Here is a 19,992-nt window from a genome sequence, read left to right on the forward strand (position 1 = left end):
ATTAATATATTATGTCAAAGTCCCATTTTAACAAGACTAAACATTGTTGTTTAATGACATTGCTCTATATTAACCTCCATAAAAAATAAATAAGCATTATGTCTTTATGCTTATTGGGCAAGAAAGGTCAAATGATGTGGGACAATTTGATGCGGTCAATGTGTGATGCAGATTCAGGGAATTATTTTAAATAAATAATTTACTGTGGGATCTCAAGGTCGTCCAACAGGTCACCATGCATGCTCTCTGAGTGCGTGTGTCCAGCAGGCTCTGCCCAGGAAGTAATATCCAGTAGCGAAGCAACTGATAGGTCCTCTTCAGAAACAGCTGGGGGTGGTCTGCGGTCTGACTCCACCCTTCTTACGATTCGGGGGCTGTCTGCATCCTCTTGAACTAAAGATAGGGCTACTGACACTGAAAAAACACACACTTGATGAATAAGCTGAACATTGTGCTAACAACAAATTAAATATAGCCTGGTTTGAGATAGAGCTTTCAAATTGGTGGTTTATTTGGGTACCTTCACTGTGATCCAGTGTCTTCTCGATCTCTGCATATGTTCTAGATGTTTGCTCTTGAACTGACTTGTTCATCTGGGTTTCAATGAGATGGACAATGTCCATGCGGTTGATCTTGGTTAGTCTCTTAATAAGACAGTCCTCTGTGGAGAGATTGAAACAATCATTAATAGAGTAAAAAACTGTAAAACAAACATATAATTAACACAACAAAGTCATGATTTAGAAATTGCAAATGTAAGTTTACATTACATCTACAGTGTTAATATATAGATCTATAGGATACACAAATCATCACATTCAAACTAAGAAATTCAGGATTCAAAGTGTTTTTATTTACAAATCCAACTAAAATGTCAATTAAAATCTTTCAGACCAATGTACCTGTGGCATGTTTGCCTTCCCGCTCAACCCAGCGCTGCAGCAAGGCATGGCTCTGCTCTTGGAGGGAATTAGGATTCTCTGTTCGCACTAATTTAATATCATCTTCACTGAATTCCAGTTCTCTTGCCAGTTCTAGAGCGTTAAAAATGGGATGACAATGTAAACCATTAAACCATATTTTATTTGTTTAGCAGCTAGAACAGGGATACATACAACATAAAAGACAAAATACTAGCAAAATTATTACATTATTTGACAACTTACCAGTCCAGCTGAAACCAAGAAGATCTGCAACGATAGCTAATGTCTCCTCTTTCCTGTCAGCATCATCCTGCCAATCCACTAAAGAAATTGCCGTAAGAGCCAGTCATTAAGTTTTATTATCATGGTCAATAGTTCAAGGTGTAGAATACCATTACCCATACATATATAAGTAAAGCTTTTTTCCCATTGCAGGTACCAGTCATATATACACAATATTTGATGTGCATATCTTTATGTAATGAATATGTGAGGATTGTATGGTATAGGCTGTTATACTCTGAAATTAAATGTATGTAATGTTGACATAAATGAACACATACATGTTGGATTTGTCACTAAGAAGAGGAGTTCTAACTTGTTTACAGGCTATGATAATTCGGTCACAATTAGCACATTATATTTGTAATCATTAGTACAAGCAATGACAATAATGTGCTGGTAAAGCGGTGTTGATGTTAATATTAGTAAAGCTGTATTAGTAGTAGATATACCAATACAATACAAATTGTCAAAGCTACTTCTTCTTTAACAATAAGGCCATTCAATCTTGAGATTGCAGAAACAGATGTAAAAGTAAATAACCATCATGCAAAACACGCAAACGCATACACAAACACAAACACAAACACACACACACACACACACACACACACACACACACACACACACACACACACACACACACACACACACACACACACACACACACACACACACACACACACACACACTCACACACACACACACACACACACACAGAATAATACAAAAAGAAAAGGAAAGAAAAGGAGTTGCAAAATGGCACGAGACAAATAAAAAAACATGAAATCAGCACAAATGACTTTCTTGACATGTTCTAAGGAAAATGGGTCTTTTTGCCAAGGACAGGAGATAAGAAAGCAAAAGCTCATGTAGGTCTGGCCATACCTGGCATACATTTTGGAGATGGCTCATCGTTGTTTCTCTGCATCTGAGTTTCCACTGTGTCATCCCAGGCAGCCCTTGATTCAAAAACATCTTCTCTCCCAGAAGATGGTTGCACCACTGGCAACGAATTGCCTTCAGAATCAGAACTGTGTGAGGCTGGGATGTCATAAGTGAAGATAACAGAGTCTGGACTTGTGTAACTAGTGCTGCTTAGATCATCAGCATCCAAAGACTGTGTGTCTGTTGTTGTAGAGAGTTGGACTCCTTTCCTTTGGTGAAAGGAGGTGATTCTCTGAGTTGGAGATTTCTGTTGCATCATAACAGGACATTTGGAAGGGGAAAGGCTGGATTTATCAATTGGTTGACTACTGTCAGAATAACTCCTGTGGGCTTTATTAGAGGATTGATTTGTGTCGCTATCCGCCTCAGATCTAGTCCTACGTTCCAAAGTTGAGCTTGTATCTAATTTCTTTTTAACGCAATCAACCTCAGAATTCTGTGAGTCTTTCAAGGTTATTTCTGAATGTGGAGGGGAATCATGATGATATGCTGAGGACACCTCTATAACCGAGCACTGATCTTCTTCATCTTCCTCATCTTCCTCCTCCTCCTCCTCCTCATCATCATCATCAGGAGAGGATTCTGAGGAACCATGGCTCTGCTTTGAGGTTACTGTTAATGTTATCTCTGATTGAAGGTCTGCAATGGTAGAGTCCAGATAACCAAGTCCAAGGCTCTCAAGATTTCCAACGTCACTCTGAATGATGGTAAGTCTCTCCATAGAACTGGGGGAACCAAGCTGAACCTCTACGGAACTGCCAAGATTAGTTTCACAAAGTGGCTTCCCGCTCTCTGACTTGTCACTTGAGTGTTTGATGAGAGTTCTGGGTTTGGGAGTAGGAATGGTTTTATTGGCACCCTGACACTCTTGAAGAGTTGTTTCTGTAATATAATCACTATTCTCTAAAGATAAATACTCTGTTTGACCTTCCCCAGTCATCTTTGGTACAACTTCATCCACTGAATGTTCCCCTATATGGAAAAACGCATATGCTTCTCCTTCATCAACACTTCTTGTCATATCAATAGCTCCCCCTCTGGTCATTTCAAAAAGCTTTCCCTCTTGAAACTGGAATGGATCAGGGGTTCTCTTGTCACTAGGGGTTCGAACAGGTGTTTTATCAGGAGTTTTACGGTCGTCTGAAGGACTAATATTAATATGTTCCTCAGCCTCAAGCTGTGAATTTGGGACTGCATCATTCTTAACCTTAAACCCTGCAATGACAGATTCTTGTTCCTCAGTACACACCATAGCATGAGATTGACTAACATCACTTGAACCTGTAAGTGGTGACTCAACTTTGTTGTCATCATCTGAATGGTGCTCACCTTTCACGTGACTGGTAAAAGGTGTTTCAGTTACAGATGGCTGGTCACCTTCTACAGCATATTTATCTGTATATATATCCGGTCCTCCTTCTGCTGACCGCAAGACAGATAGTTGTGACTGATTTTCCACCTCCTCTTTAATTTGAACACTAATACCTGTTGCCTCACTAAGTGTCTCAGGTGTATTTTGTGAGAAGGTCTTTAAACCTGGGCCAACGTTTTGATCTGGGTGATCTTCTCTGAGATCCCCTGTCTCTAATTTGTCTCTCTTCATATTATATTCCTGATCCATCTCATCAAATGTTTTGATCTTTGCTGCCATTTTGAACATATCCTCTTCTGGGGTGAGATGTTTATTGGTGGCATCATTCTCACTATCGTCTGCTTCGAGAGAGTCTTGCCTTATGAACATGTGAAGATTCTTGCTGTCGCATATGTTGCTGTCAGTTATGGATTCTGAGCAGGAAGGAATGTCCTCCTTAATCCCCCTTTCATTTTGGATGATCTCGTAGTTGATTTCTGGCTCACCACGTTCACTGTCATCCATGTAGATATTGTTGTCATAATTATAACATGCTTTAAGCTGTGAGGCATAATCCTCGTATACAGCCGTCTTGGCTGGAATCTCAAATTCTGACTCTTTAGATTGAGTGGGACTTCCCTCAAGAGAGTCTGGACAAGGAGATTCTCTGCTAGGGCTTGGCTCAATTGAATCCGGGGATCTGTCTGAAGATCTATCCTCCATTACAGGACTTGCCTCTAGCGAGTCTTGATGGTATGCCATTATAATTGGGTCACTATCAACCACAGTGTTTAAGTTCTCCAAATGAAACGGCCGTTGTGATGTGTCAGAACTACTCGGTAGTTGCAAATATGTGTCTTTATGATCATTATTACAGTCATTAATTGCTAAATGTGACTTTGTATTGCAGAACGCCTCATCAGTAGAGTCATGGAAATATGATGCTGCACACGGTGAGGTTTTAGCCTCACTTGTTTCAGCTGAAAAGCTCTTGGGTCCTTCATCTTCGTGGGAACATGTCTGCCATCCACTTTTCAAGGCTTTCTTTTCATTAAAGTCCACAAATTCTAAGTGTGTTTCTTGTGGTGACATCCTATGTTCAGGGGAATTTGAAAGACTTTCCCTGTTAGTTTCCTTAGTTAGTATAATTTGCGTGTAGCTCTCAAGGACTACCTGCTCTTCTGGGGGGCATTGTAAAACCATAGGCTTTTCCTTTAAGCAATGATTTAAGTCCGTACTGAGCAGTGACAACATGCCTGACATATCCCTCTCAGTTGCAGACTTTTCTTGCTGTGACTTCCTCTGAATGCAAACTTCTTCCAATGGTGTTTCATATACAGAGCTTGGAGACAATTCTGTGACTCTAACTACGTTGGTCTGGCTGTCTTCATTTGCTTTTACATCAATATTTTCCTCGGAGTTACTACTCGTCAGTGTAACTTGTTTGTAGCTCTCATGGACTAGATCTGCTTTTTCTGGGTGGCATTGTATTGCCACTGGCTTTTCTTTGAGATATTGATCCAAGTCACCACTGAGAAGCGAAAACATGCCTGACATATCCCTCTCAGTTGCAGACTTTTCTTGCTGTGACTTCCTCTGAATGCAAACTTCTTCCAATGGTGTTTCATATACAGAGCTTGGAGACAATTCTGTGACTCTAACTACGTTGGTCTGGTTGTCTTCATTTGTTTTTACATCAATATTTTCCTCTGAGTTACTACTCGTCAGTGTAACTTGTTTGTAGCTCTCATGGACTAGATCTGCTTTTTCTGGGTGGCATTGTATTGCCACTGGCTTTTCTTTGAGACATTGATCCAAGTCACCACTGAGAAGCGACAACATGCCTGACATATCCCTCTCAGTTGTAGACTTTTCAGGATGTATTTCCATGCAAACTTCTTGGAATGATGCCTCCAATACAGAACCTGGCGTAAGTTCCTTGATTTCAACCACATCAGAATGTTCATATGTTTCTGCACTTATATTATCATCCACGTCAGTACTACTTACCTGATGTGTTTTAGAAGATTTTTGGTTTTTGGTGAGGGTAACTTGTTCAAATGTCTCCTGGATGGCGTCCTTTTCTTGAGGTCTATATTTCACTGGCCTCTCCTTGAGGTACGTGTCCATGTCACTATTGAGTAGTGATAGCATGCCTGACATCTCCTTTACTTTTGTAGATGGCTGATTTGAAGTCTTTCTCTTTATCTGCTTTTCCTCCATTGGTAGTTCTTCATTCAGGGTTGCTGTGGTTTCTTTGAAACTTCTTTCCATTTCTTCATCACTCTCTGTGACCTTATAGTTTTCTGATACAAAAACTGTTTCTTGTGTTGTGCCATCCACTGTTGCTCCTTTATTTTCATCAGTACAAGTTTTGATAGTTTCAAATGTGTCCTGCACATTATCCTCTTCTATTGTTGGACGAGCAACAGGCATAGCCTCTAGATATTGATCGATATCATTGTTCATGACTGACACACTTCCAAACGTCTCTTTCACTTTTTTGGCTTCTTTAAATTCACTGTCTATTTTTTCATCACCCCATGTAATTGGATGCTCTTCTGCTGGTGCGTGATCTGGTTCTTGTGTTGTGCTCCCTGCTGTTCCCCCTACTGCTCCGTTATTTTCGCTATTGACAAATGTAAGAATTACTTTATCTTTTTCCTTTGTTAAAATAATTTGTTCAAATGTTTCTTGAACAATATCCATGTCTGGTGACTGACGTACCACAGGCCTTGCTTTTAGATACTGATCCAAGTCCCTGTTCATTAATGACAACATCCCTGACATATCTTTTACTGCATTGGGTGCCTGGCTAACTGTGTTCCTCTCAATGTGGACTTCTTGATGAAGTGGCTCCTTGATTTCCACCTCTGTTACCTTAGTGTCAGTTTGTGTAAAAAATGTTTTGCTCCCATAATCAATCTTTGTATCATCTCTGCTTGCTTCATGAAGTATTTTTTCCTGTGAAGGCATGATGTCTGTTTCCTCTCTTTTAGTAGAGTAAGTAAGCATTTCATTGGTCTGTTGATGTGTCACTGCGAGTCCTTGATAGTAGTCACTTTCCTCTGGGCTGGCATGAGGTGTCCTAATATCAACGGAATCAGCCATATCTTGATGCTCAGGATTCTCAGGGCTTGGATTATCATCTTTTATTTGATTTTCAATAGGAGAAGCACGTCCCCCAAAATAACTTTTTAAACGGGGACTAAAGATGGGGGCTGGATTTGTATTCGAATCAGCTATGGTTTCATCCTCGGATACCTCCCGCTGATTGCTTACATCTTCAGCTGTTGATGTCCTCTTAAAAAGCTGGTACTCGGGGCTTTCTTCCAGCTCAGCTTTTATATAAGCACTGAAATCCTCGGAAGGTCTGCGATCAGGGCTGATATGCATGTCTTCAGATAAACTTCTACTGGTGCTTATGTGTGGTTTTTCCAAATGCATCTTGCCCCAGTCATTCCCTGAAAACTCTGACTCTCCTCTGTTAGGCCTAACCTTTCCATCATCAAACTGAACTGTATCATCAATTTCCACTGTCTCTCCGAAATAAGCAATATCTGAAACGAGTTGTAACTCCTCAGAGTTATCTCCCTTTAAGGTTATTGCTTGCAATGTTGGCTCCTGTGTGGGACCGTGTGCAGTTGTCTGTATGTCTTCAGGCCTTTCTGATTCAGATATTGTTGTTGAAATACAAGAAGAAGCAATGGATTTGTGTGCACTTATCCCAGCTTCACTTTTTGAAAGGTCTTGTCCAGTCTGGAATGCTTTCATCAGGTCCTTTACAGACGATGTCACTGCCCCTGACAACTCTGGTGCCTCTGTCTGTGGACTTATGCTACCATCGTCACATGGAAGTGTTTCAGTACATTTGACTGTCTTTACAAAATAAGAATTATCTGAAATGGTCTCTAATTCCTCGTGGGCATTTCTGACGCTGTCAGCTGTGTGGGTTTGGGATTTGGACTCCTGCATAGCACTTTGTTTAGTCGATTGTATTTCTTCAAAATCTTCTGATTCAGGTATCAATGTTGAAATGCAAGAAGTGTCAGCTTTGTGTTCAGAAAGTCCAGCTTTAGTTTTTGAAGGATCATGCCCAGTCTGGAATGATTTCAGCAGCTCTTTTACAGACACGGTGTCCTTCTCTAACAACTCAGATGTCTCTTTCTGTGGGCCAACGTCTTCATCACATTTGACTGTTTCAGCAAATGTTACCGTCTTTCCAAAATAGGCCCTATCTGAAATTGTCTGTGATTCTTCAGAGTTATCTCTGCTTGAGCTTGCTGGTTGATCCTCTGGTTCTGTTGAGCAAGAGCTGTTGGCATCACTCTGTTGGTGCAAAATTGTGAGATTCTGAGTTAGGGTTTGTGATGTTGTCCCTTCTTTAGCACCGTGTTCAGTTGCTTGAATCTCTTTAGAATCTCCTGAGTCAGATATCATTGTTGAAATAGAAGCAGAAGCAACAGGTTTGTGTTCAAAAAGCCCTTCCTTAGTTTTTGAGGGATCATGCCCAGCCTGGAATGTTTTCATCAGCTCTTTTACAGACATGGTGTCCTTCTCTGACAACTCAGATGTCTCTTTCTGTGGGCCAGCGTCTTCATCACATTTGACTGTTTCAGCAAATGTTACCGTCTTTCTAAAAGTCGAGCTGCAATCTGAAATCAACTGTGATTCATCAGAGTTATCTCTGATTAAACTAACTGGTTGAACCTCCAGGCCTGTTTCACACTTCTTGACCTCACTCTGGGGATGGAACACTGAGAGGCTCTTAGTTTGGAATTGTGTAGCACTTTGTTCAGTTGTGCATATCCCTACAGAATCTTCTGATTCAGACATTGATGCTAAAATGCAAGAAGACTCAACTTTGTTTTCAAGTAGCCCTACTTTAGTTATTGAGGAATCACTCCCAGTCTGGAATGTTTTCATCACTTCCTTCACAGACACGGTCTCCTCCTTTGACATCTCTTGTGCCTCTCTCTGTTGGCTAATGCTTGAATCGTCACCTTGACTTTGATCAGAAACATGTACAGTCTTTCCATAATAAGCACTATTCGAAATGACATTTTCACGAGAGTTGTCTCTTAATAGGCTTACAGGTTCATCATCTCTCTCTTTATAGGAAGTTGTGAGGATTTGAGTTTGTGGTTTTGGCTGCTCCATTGGTCTTTCTTCTGTCCTCTGTATTTCATCAGAATCTCCTGATTCAGATATCAATGTTGAAATACAAGAAGAGGCCAATGCTTTATGCTCAAAGAGGCCAGCTCTATTTTTTGAAGGGTCCTGTCCAGTCTGAAATGCGCTCATCAGTTCCTTCACAGACATTGTCTCCTCCTTTGCCATCTCTTGTGCCTCTCTCTGTTGGCTAATGCTTGAATCGTCACCTTGAATTTGATCAGAAACATGTACAGTCTTTCCATAATAAGCACTATTCGAAATGACATTTTCATGAGAGTTGTCTCTTAATAGGCTTACAGGTTCATCATCTATCTCTTTATAGGAAGTTGCGAGGACTTGAGTTTGTGGTTTTGGCTGCTCCATTGGTTTTTCTTCTGTCCTCTGTATTTCATCAGAATCTCCTGATTCAGATATCAATGTTGAAATACAAGAAGAGGCCACTGCTTTATGCTCAAAGAGGCCAGCTTTACTTTTTGAAGGGTCCTGTCCAGTCTGAAATGCGCTCATCAGTTCCTTGACAGACATTGTCTCCTCTAATCTCTCTGTCTGAGATCTAGGTGATTTAGGGGAATTGGGAACTCTCGGAAGTTCGGGCATGTCTGCCTTTTTCTTTGTTGTGTCAATAGAAGATTTCCCCCGAGGAATTGGTTCCTGAGAATGTTGTTGCACTTTCTCATCTTCAAATGTGTTCTGTAAAGCTTTAACTCTGTCCTGTATTGATCCTATAGATGTCTCAACCACTAAAGGAGAAGCTGGAGGATCCATAACTGTGGTGGGTACAAGGGCACTTTCCTTAAGAACAACATCGCCATCTAAAGACTCCTCAGAACTCATCCTTTCCATCTCACCCTCAGAGCTGCTGCACCCAGAACGCTCTCGGTCTCTAAGTTTCTTCCTAATAGGTTTCTTGATATTTGGAGGACGCCGTTTGCCGTCACGGTCTTTAATAACCTGTTCAAATCTATCTTGGACAAGATCTTCTTGAGAACTAAATGTCACTACAGGTCTCTGTTCCATGTATTGGTCCATGTCGATGCTGAGGCTTGAGACCAGGCCAGTCATGTTTCTGACTTCTGGGGCGGACCTACTTGTCTTCCCCTCAATACACATCTCCTGTACGACTGGTTCCTCCACAGGGTGATCATTCATTTCAACAGTCTTAGTCTCATAGATTGAACCCCTTTTCTCTTTTTGAGCATTATCTCGTTGAACTTCATGTCTACTATCGTTAAGGCCACCTTTTTGAATCCCTCCAACCTTTTCCTCCCTTTCTTCTGACAAAATATACAAAGGCTCTTTGTCTTCCAACCCTCTAGCTCCAGCTCTCTCCTCATATATTGAGTGCTCCACTTGCTCTGCAGTCAAATTAGCAGACATTTTGATGTCCGATATTTCCGAGAGAAGGTCTGGGCTTGCAAGGGTTGCAGGGTCAAGAGGTTGGTTAGTTCTCAGGGAGAATGTCTCAGTTGATTCAGACTCATCATCTTCAGTTTAAAGGTTTCACGACCAAAAAGGGTAAAGAACATAAGGGACAAATGAAGTGGGAAAGAGAGACATCAGAAAATTGTGATCAAGACAATGCCATCAAAAATCCATCTTCAGTTCACAGAGTAAAGAGAGTAATGACAGGGCAGAGGAAACGGAAGTCTAAAAAAATAGGTAAAAAAGAAGATGACAAAGGTATCCAGATGACTTTGAAGAAGAGAAGAGCAGCAACAGCATAAGCAAAGCCAGGAGGAGTAAAAAAAAGGCAGGTAGAAAATGGTAGAGAATAATATATACTTAATTTGTTCGATATTTAGGAAGTAACACAAAGAATACAAAAAGAAACACATGGAAATCCAAAAATACAGCAAAGGAAGGACAACAGACAAACAAAACTTCTCAAGATTGTTACTGACATGAAGAGTCATGTCTGCCTACAAATTAAAGTTTTAAAATATAGACAAACATGATTAACTTATAATACTGATCATAATAGCATTTTAAGAGGAGGTCTGAAGTGAGTATTTAATGTAAAGAAATCTAGTCTCTGTTACTGTATCTGTGTGTGTTCTTGTAAGTAATGTAAAGTGATGTATCACTTACTTTATGGCATATTTATTGATATTTCCAGGGTATCAAATATCATTAAAGATACAATTTGTAAGTTATAGTTACTTTGTTTTATGAACATATAATAATATAAGTTCACATACAGACAAGCAGTAGTGATGTTGTATAACAATTATGTAAAAATGTTATTTTGAATTTGATTAAAGTAATACTCAAAAAATGAATGAAAACAACAAGTTGCTAAACGAAAGTAGTGAAATTGAATGAAAAAAAGAAAGAAATGGCCAAGATCATAGGGAAATTGTGGTAATAATACAAATAAACCGGCAAAAAAAAACACACACACTTTAAAATCGTTACTTGGGTAAATATTTAGTCAAAATAATACTTTTAGAATATTACCAGAAAACATAATTAGTTCTATTAAAGCTTCTGACATTAGCATTTTGAAGCAAATTGATTGGATTTGAGCAAAAAAAGTATCATTTTGACCTTAACTTATGATTAATAAAAAAATCAAAGAATAAATGTTAATGGATAGGAAAAGTCAGTGGGGGTTGGAGTGAGGGGAATGCAGAGTACATCAGCCATAGCATTGCCGCCAGTAACATACATTTGACCAATCAGAGTGTTAGTAGAGCAAAATGGGACAGCAGGGTTAATTTAAATGGAAATTAACATCTATCAATCAGTGCATCTCTTAGCACATACAGAAGTTCATATTTCTAAACAAACACTTGACAACCATTATGACCAGTAATGTTGTCTTAAGCATGTGACAAGATTCCAATTAATATTGTGTGTAACTGGAAAAATAAATACACAGTATATAGATTACAAAAATATATACTGGTACCTTCACTACGAAAACCAGCCATTGAAAAATAGACTGTAAAATGTCTCAAATGCATACATCTTAATCTTAAATATTTGTGTAATTAACAACACCACCCAATTCTAAAGGCGTTTAAAAAAAACTCTAACACGAACACAAAACGACAGAGTCCAACTTACATTTTTTATCACTTCTTTCACTCTGCAAAAAAGTAAAAATAAAGTCTAGTTAGATGCAACCTTTTCATCATATTATTATTTTTTGTTGTAGTACAGTATCAATTAAACTTTATTTACCTCGTCATCTGCATCTTGGTCGGAATCAGACTCCTAAAGTGAATAATAAAACAGACAATGCAGTTACTGTAACTACAAATAACTTACTATTTGTATTTCAATTCCAACTGTGATGTATTCAAACCAACCTTTGAGTATGTTGGGAGAGTGATGTTAAGGTTGCAGATAGCAGTGTGGTTAAGAGTACGATATGTGCGCGGTTCCTTGGTGAAGGACAAGCGACCACATGGCTCCTGTGCTGTGTCTCTGATCTGTCCATTGATTAAACAAGAATGTAGTCAATAATTATATACAAGCATACATTACATACATTTTCATATAAATATATATGTATTTCTGAATATCTGTGTACATCAGTAGACATTTCAAACATGTTAATCCAGTGTGTAGTCATACTTTGATGAAGAGGGCCAGTCTGTTTTCTTTGAAAGCATAGAAGCTGAACACATGGTGTTGTCCACTCTTGGTAAGAGGCACCAGGTTTCCAAAGCAGTCAGCAAATATGGGTTTTCCCTCTAGCACCTGTGTTTGGATATGAGAACTGTGTCATTGATTAAAATAAACCATTTAGATTAGAATATACCTCTGACATGCAGATTTCTTGGGTTATTTCAGCTTTACTTCTCTCATTTTTCATCACATCTCACTAAGATTAACAATTTTGCAAACTTTTCCCTTTTTTCCTGTTTTCTACATCATCATACTGCACCTCAACATCTCGGCTACGGGCAACTTCAGTGAAGTTCTCTTGCTGCTCAAGGGTCTTGTCCATCTTGTCGTCTGTCATGCAGAAACAGCGCAGGCGGGCCTCGATAGGGTCCAGTGTCTTAGCAAAAATGACAAACTTTGCCATGTATGGAACACAGATGATCTCTCTGTACAGCTGTGAGCCAAAGCTAACAGACTCCTGGATCTGTCTGCAGTCTATTAGCCAGAACCTAGGAATATGAGGTACACATTTAATCAATTAACTTACAAAAAACAAAAAAAGCACATCAGATCAAAGTTTTCCCTACAGTGACAAACCTGTGGAGTACATTATTTTTCTGAGAAAATCAACAATAAAAACTCAATGTCCTTCCAAGACTTGAAATACACATACAACTTGCCTGGCTCTTCCTAGAGCAACAAGGGACTACCTACTCTAATTTTCTTTTTCTGTATTTACATTTGAATAATTTGTATCTGTATGTTTGTATCATCTCGTGAAGATGACTAGAACATTTAATATAAAGTTGGTTACAAAAAACCTCAGATCAAAAGGACACTTGACTTCCAAATGTAAAAACGTAGGAAGAATTTACCTCGCTGACACATTTGTGGTGAAGGACACACATTGGTTAACAAAGGTGAGAGGCGTGGAGCCAGTGATGTCTTCCCATTGCGCAGGAGTGGTCCCACCTGAAACACAAACACATATTTATTGGCTAACATGTCAACGCTGTTAAGACATTTGATTTACAGAAGGTTTGTAGAAAAGACAAAATTATGAAAAAATGTCTTGGTCCAAGCACACATTCAGGAAACAAATCATGATCTTGTGTGCCATTGCATTGGAAGACATTACATCACAGAGGGGACATTTTGAGTATGTATTTTGACGACCCTACCCACAGTGGTGGTAGCTCAAAATGCGCAGTGATGTGTTATTGTTTGCTGATGGATTATTCCCCACACATACCTGTAATGCTGCAAAGCAAACGTAAAGTAGGGACCTCCCCACTGTATACTCCGCTTTGGCCATCACTATTGGAGCTCTTGGGAATAGGGATTGTCATTGTGATTGGTTTGTGGAACTTTCTCCTTCGTGGCTCCAATGTGACAATTGAGCTGAATGTGGCTTTGTTACCAAGAATCTTTCGCACCACCTCAACATCAATGGGTTGAGCCTAGGAGAAGGTACAACATTTATAAAAGTAAATATATTGGATTCCTTAGATTTAAATATCTGTGTCTGGTCAATAAATGCACTTTACGTACCTGTAGCCCAACTCTGATCTTTTTGGTGAGGGCTCCTTCAGGGAAGACCGCCTGGACTTGTGGCACAAGAGTGCTACTGAGGACCCCGCCCTCTGGTCCAATCAAATGACTGTCCTGCTTTATCCGTGACACCACCGCAAAATACTGTGGGAAGTCGCGGGTGATGATGCGGCAGATTCTTCTCTTCTCAAGCTCCTCAGGGGAATCAAGTTCTGTGAAGATTAGACATATTAAGTATACATAACCTATGAGCAGTCAATTAAAGTATGTGAGGTATGGAGAATAACATCTCAAGTGTACGTTTATTTCAGTTTCTCTTTCATTTACTACTCCCTCTACTTTTTGTTTTCCATTATTATCCCAGCAATGTAATCAAAATGGTGACTCTGTCCTACTTCACTACGCTCCTGTGGTCTGTGTTATGGCTTAATGTGATCATGGTGTGGCCTAAAATGCTGTGTTTTAAGGATTTAATGTATTGCTTGCATCAAAAATGCTGTGATATAAGATATCAACCCCTATTAACAACCCTTGGTTTACATTACAGTCTAGTTCAGATCCCTTACTTTCATCCATGCCATTAAGTATTTGGTTCAGTTCCTCTTCAGTGAAGTCACAGTGGTGTTCCCTCCAGCTCTCCCCTGTCTCACTCCTTAGGATCACTAGCTCTCTCTCTGTTCCCCGCAGAGCTGCAAAATGGGGGATCTCCACGATCACAGGCCTAAAGGGTGAAGGGAAAGTCAAACACAAATGGGACTTTAATATACCTTTGTGGCAACAGTTTATCAAAGCTGGCTTTGTCAGAGATAATATTATGTTAAGGTCAATTTATGCAACAAAAGTAACAAAGACAGAAAAAGAAAATAAGATATCAAGTTGGGCTTAAAAACATCAGGTGCATTTCATGCCAGGTAAAACAAACATTATCAGAAATAAAAAGTCATTAAAAAAACATGTCAACACAACGAGAAGGAAAAGGAGAATAATCCAGCTAGAAACAAGCCTGGAGATTGGTTCCATACACTGAAGAAGGATTTGGAATAACGCAACAGCAAACACAAAAAAATGGGATTTAAAATGATCATATCATGGAAAACTCAAAAAGGTGGACACGGTGAAAAAAGATGGGTAAGTATGTGACCATTTCCAGGATGGTAGGGTGTCCCCCAACCATGGTCCTACCCGAGGAACTTGGTTCCTGGAGGACCCAGCTGCAGGATGCGACTGACCAAGCTCTCACCCTCATTTAGAGGGGGCGGAGCTGTGGGAAGGTGGAGCTTACTGATCCATAGGCAGCACAGAGGGGGAATGAAGAAGAAAATATGAACACACCGCACAAGAGTGTAAACACACTCACACAAGCGAATAGACTCAAACAAACTCTAACACACAACAAGTTAACACTCACATTCAAACAAATATACATTAAAACACACACTTACCCCAAGAACTGGGCTCCAGTGGGCCCCACTTCAATGATTCGACCAGCCAGCCCCTCACCCTCCACCATTGGGGGCATAGAGGCCAGACGGTGTCTCTTCACCAGCCTGCATGTCACTCGCGTGGGAGCAGAACACTTTCTTGGAGGCACAATGATTCGAAGGCCATTGTGACGGCAACCACGCATGGCCCCACCCCTGGCATCGACCATGAAGCTGACAAGGAAGCTATAGAAAAGGGTCCAGTTAGAAATATATTTGTTAAGATTGGTTGTTTATCAATGCAATACTTCTGGCACAGATCCTCATCTGTTGACTACCAGTCTCCATGCAGTCAAAGCAACTGACATTCCACTAAGAAGAAACCATTTTCAACGCACCATTCAGTACTTACATTTCAACAAGCACATCGTAGCAGTTCATATTTCATTTTGCTTGTTCTCTTTGCAGTTTTATTCCATTCTAAAAGGAATTTACAAGCCAGGCGAAAAAAGAGGAGGGCATTGAATAAGATTCTTTTTGGATCTTATTTGTCAAGGTGCAAATAATAGATATCTTCAGGCAAGCAAGAGTTTAGAGTATTACTCAAGGTTTCCGTATTGAACATGTTAACACACATTAAAGTTTATAGTCAAACTGCAAGACCGGTATATTTCTTCTGTTTGAGTAGCATTGAGTAGGAAGAAATGGGCTTGGAGTTTTGGACCACAGGGAGGGTAGGGCGTCGGAAGACATTACTGACTTAAAACCTTTCATTGGATTTGTTGACAATAAGAATACAGTAATATCAGCCTTATTATTTATATTATTAATATTTATTCATATCAAATTATATTCAGCTGTCATAAACACCCCACTTTGCAATATTAGTCTTGTGGAGGAAACTTCTGTGTAGCAATGCATGGAGTCACCGACTCAGGAAGGAGACACGGTGAGAGTTGGAGCTTTGATGTCAAACACTGATGGGTTTATTCAGAGTATTCGGCCGGAGGATTCACATCACAAATCAAAGAGTCAGAGGTTCTGACTACACGGTAGAGTTGCCACGTCAATTCTGAAGAACCTCTCTCTATGCTAGACCTTTTAACAGGTTCACAGAGAATCAACATCTCTGAAGGAGTAGACTAAACACTGAATCACCTGCGTCCGACGCTCATGGCCTCAAGGATTTCACATCCTAGAGCCCACAAACACCGATAAAGAAGTGCCTCAGTGTTCCCACAACAATTACCCTTCGTGCCAGTCAAGTTGACCGGTCACAGACTGGTGACAACAACACATATGGCACCAAGGCCTTTCCTTAAAGGAGATAACACGTCACAGAGCAAAAGGTTAGATATCTAGAAGAATTATTCCTTAACAAGTCTCAACATAAAACGCTGCTATATTAGGCAGGACAATAAATAGCATATTAGGAAAATTTATTTTTGCAGATGATCAAGATTAAAGAAGTCCAATCTGCATCAAGGCTAATAAACTTGGTTGGAACATCACCTAGATTACCGAATTGCCTTGTGGGATTAAAACAATATTTTGATTGATTGATTGAAAAATAAAAGCTGAACCCTGCAAATGCAAAGTCATGCATTGTAAAATCATGCACACAAATAGGATGGGAATTAGACTATCCTTAAAAGGAGAATGAAAAAAATGAGGGCCAGGGAGGAGTAGCCAAATTAAAGAATAAAAAGTATCACCTGCTGTTGTCATGGTCTAGGCACGGAGAAGAACGGCTATAGGCAGAATACAACAACACACATACAATCACAAACACCGCCAAGACAAGAAAGTGCACAAAGAGGGAACAAAACGATACACAAAAAGAAAAAAAGAGAATAAAGAATAGGAAAAGTGAGGAAAATCCTGACAAGAGACGGACAGAGCAGCAAAGACAAAATAATCAAAATAGAGTAGAAAACACAGATGTGAAGGACTATAAATAATGTAAGGAAAATTTAAATGGATTCAGAGGTGATTCATACACTCCTGATAGTGAACGAAAGCATGTATGTGAAATAAATGAACATATTTGGTTTTACTGTTACACCAGGAAAGAGTTTGAATGTTGGTGTGTGTGTGTTCATACCCAGAGTGTAGCAGACTGGAGGACAGCACCACATTATCAAGGTGCTCAGCACCCCAGCTCAGACGGAACGAGTCCTTATCCTGCTCTCTGGACAGGGCTGACACCTGCAGACAGACAAGTAGGCCATTTGGAGTCACTTAAAACAAAGTATTTAAAAAAAACTCTAAACTAAGGATACCTTAAGGAACACTATCTTAGAAATATGAACCAACACAATGTCATCATACGCTTTATGTATGCTTTGTCCTTACCTGGTGGCTTGTCAGCATGTCTTCGATGAGAACTCCCTCTCTCTGATGGAAACTCTGGTGAATGGGAGTAAGCTGCGGCCTGTTGGAAAAGCAGGTTGGATTTTTTGATTATTCTTTTTTCTCTGTTTATATATTTACATGCACATCATGGCAGGCTGGTCAAAAGCAGTGGATGACAGCAGGAGTGATGTGTCATCCCCTGCATCTATTACGTTTTGAGTAGCGGTTTTAGGTGTGAGTGTGTATGTCAGCTAAAAGCAATGTAATGTATGTGTTGTTAGGTACCTGTCCAGGTTGTGGCTCATGTAGCTGAAGCTGTCCAGGTAGTGTCCGGGCAGAGAGTCATCACCCAGCTCTCTGAGATCCTCCGGTCTCAGATACTCTCCTCCATCACCTGTCATAGTGTCCTCACCTGGTAAAATATTTGCAATTTGAATTAAAGATTACATTTGATAATCACGTTGCAACATACTAGGTTCATTTTTTTAACATGAGATCATTTATCCTTGCTTATATTTACATGTATCCCTTTTTAGAACACCAAATACACCAACACTATTTGCACCTGAGCAATGCTGGCGAATTGCTTTTGTCACTGGTTTTGAAGACTTGACAGCTTTGTGATAATATTATTGTATATCATTACTAAACCAGTGCATTGGTCAATTCTACATAGCCAGCATCACTGTTGTGATCGTATCCAGCCCCTCACATTTCATGCAGTTAGTTTCCACCATTGCATCAAAACCTTAAACCCAATCAACAAAGTTATGAATACACCTAGTAAACAAAAAGGTGTTAGATCAAGAAAGTTCTTCTCATGTAAAATCAGTTAAATAAACTGGGACATAACTCAGCCATAAAGTGTACATACCATCTACAGGAGGAAAATGGATTTGGAGACAAATTCATCAAAATATATTAATTTAATTAAATAGTAAATGTATGTCTACCAATAGGATAACACAAATTAGATATACAAATTAAAAAAACACAGATAAAGTCCACACCAAGCTGGAGGAGCAGGGCAAACATTTAGTAATAGCTTCCAGATACACAGACATCTCAGATACAATGCAAAGCTCGTTATAACTACTGAACAAAGGGAAAGAGAGCTTGAACTTTTTAATTTGTATTCTTTCTCTGTTTAAGTAACACACCTTCTTCATCAGACACATCAAGGATTTCCGTCATGGTCTCAGGAACATTGAGCTTGTGTTTCTCTGTGACCGTCTGAACGATCCCAATTCACAGTCGGAACAACAAGGCAACAAAAATACAGAGGAAGGTTAGCTGAGTTTTCTTTAATATTTATGAAAAAAAGTACTGGTTCCAGACCTGTAGTCGCAAAAAAGGTAGTACGATCTTACCGTTGTGGTAGTGATGACCTCCTCAGTGACGACTTTAAGTGTGTCCACTACAGAGATGTAGCCCAGACGTCTGGCAATCGTCAGAGCAGTGTTTCCATTCTAACAGAAAGAAACAGATAGTGTTAATCTGAAATAAATAAGTGATACCTTTTTTTTATTTAGACAAATGTATCTTATTGATGAAAAGAGATTCAATCTTTTTTTTCTTACCGCTGTGGTAGCATTGGGCTTGGCGCCATGTTGTAGCAACATGTTGATAATGTGTGTATTCCCTTGTTGTGCTGCCTGGTGAAGGGGTGTATATCCATTCTATAAAAAGAAGAAGCACTGTAAATACTAAATAAGAAGACTTTTGCTTTGTGCTTATTCTTTCCAAATTTGTTTCAAGTTTGTTATTGTACCTTGGTTTTGGCGTTGACACTGGCCCCTTGCTGTAACAGGAAGTTCACCATCTTGGCATTTCCATAGTGACAAGCAACTATCAGAGGGGTATATCCAAGCTAAAGAAAAAATAGAGAGATAGTATTTATATATATAAAACACCCTGAATGATGTAGATGAACGTATGCTTAATGATTGCCATGCTTCCCTAAAGCCAGTAGGTGGCAGATATGCTACATTTTTATATGTGCTACTTTATTTTGATTTACTGGTAGTGAGGCTATTCACATTTAAAACACAACCTCCAGTGGTGAATGCACTTTAAATAAGCAACTTAATAGTCCCTTAAGAACAACGTTACTACATTACATAACTACTCTTTATTTGTTCTGTTCATACCTTTGAGTGTGTTTCTGTGTACAGTTATGAGTGTGTGTTTGTACCTTAGTTTGCTGATCCAAGTTGGCATCGTGTTTGGCGAGTACTTCTGCTGCACTGACTCGGTCTTCTTGGGCAGCGAGATGCAGAGACGTCAGTCCGGTCTGTAACATACAAGACACAGTGTTGCCTTAGTGCAGGGGTCTCCAACCTTTTTCTAGGATGAGAGCTACTTTCAAAAA

At 39.6% G+C, this 19,992-nt stretch overlaps 1 protein-coding gene across 1 annotated transcript in view; it reads right to left on the reverse strand.

Moving 5' to 3' along the window:
• Positions 1–19,992, reverse strand: part of LOC117474648 (ankyrin-2-like) — an 82,174-nt gene that overhangs the window by 31,341 nt on the left and 30,841 nt on the right. Inside the window, exons 20-42 of the mRNA XM_034120591.1 lie at positions 19,816–19,914; positions 19,393–19,491; positions 19,202–19,300; positions 18,992–19,090; positions 18,782–18,854; positions 17,907–18,033; positions 17,622–17,700; positions 17,371–17,474; positions 15,288–15,512; positions 15,028–15,126; positions 14,412–14,566; positions 13,846–14,057; positions 13,547–13,754; positions 13,170–13,266; positions 12,575–12,803; positions 12,262–12,387; positions 11,994–12,116; positions 11,866–11,898; positions 11,749–11,770; positions 1,167–1,244; positions 903–1,034; positions 521–661; positions 204–414 (exon numbers count right to left, since the gene is read on the reverse strand). Of these exons, the coding sequence (XP_033976482.1) occupies positions 204–414; positions 521–661; positions 903–1,034; positions 1,167–1,244; positions 11,749–11,770; positions 11,866–11,898; positions 11,994–12,116; positions 12,262–12,387; positions 12,575–12,803; positions 13,170–13,266; positions 13,547–13,754; positions 13,846–14,057; positions 14,412–14,566; positions 15,028–15,126; positions 15,288–15,512; positions 17,371–17,474; positions 17,622–17,700; positions 17,907–18,033; positions 18,782–18,854; positions 18,992–19,090; positions 19,202–19,300; positions 19,393–19,491; positions 19,816–19,914 (2,870 nt within the window). The remainder of the gene's footprint in view (positions 1–203; positions 415–520; positions 662–902; positions 1,035–1,166; positions 1,245–11,748; positions 11,771–11,865; positions 11,899–11,993; positions 12,117–12,261; positions 12,388–12,574; positions 12,804–13,169; positions 13,267–13,546; positions 13,755–13,845; positions 14,058–14,411; positions 14,567–15,027; positions 15,127–15,287; positions 15,513–17,370; positions 17,475–17,621; positions 17,701–17,906; positions 18,034–18,781; positions 18,855–18,991; positions 19,091–19,201; positions 19,301–19,392; positions 19,492–19,815; positions 19,915–19,992) is intronic.

The sequence above is a fragment of the Trematomus bernacchii genome, unplaced genomic scaffold (genome assembly GCF_902827165.1).
Source record: "Trematomus bernacchii unplaced genomic scaffold, fTreBer1.1, whole genome shotgun sequence".
NCBI lineage: Eukaryota > Metazoa > Chordata > Actinopteri > Perciformes > Nototheniidae > Trematomus > Trematomus bernacchii.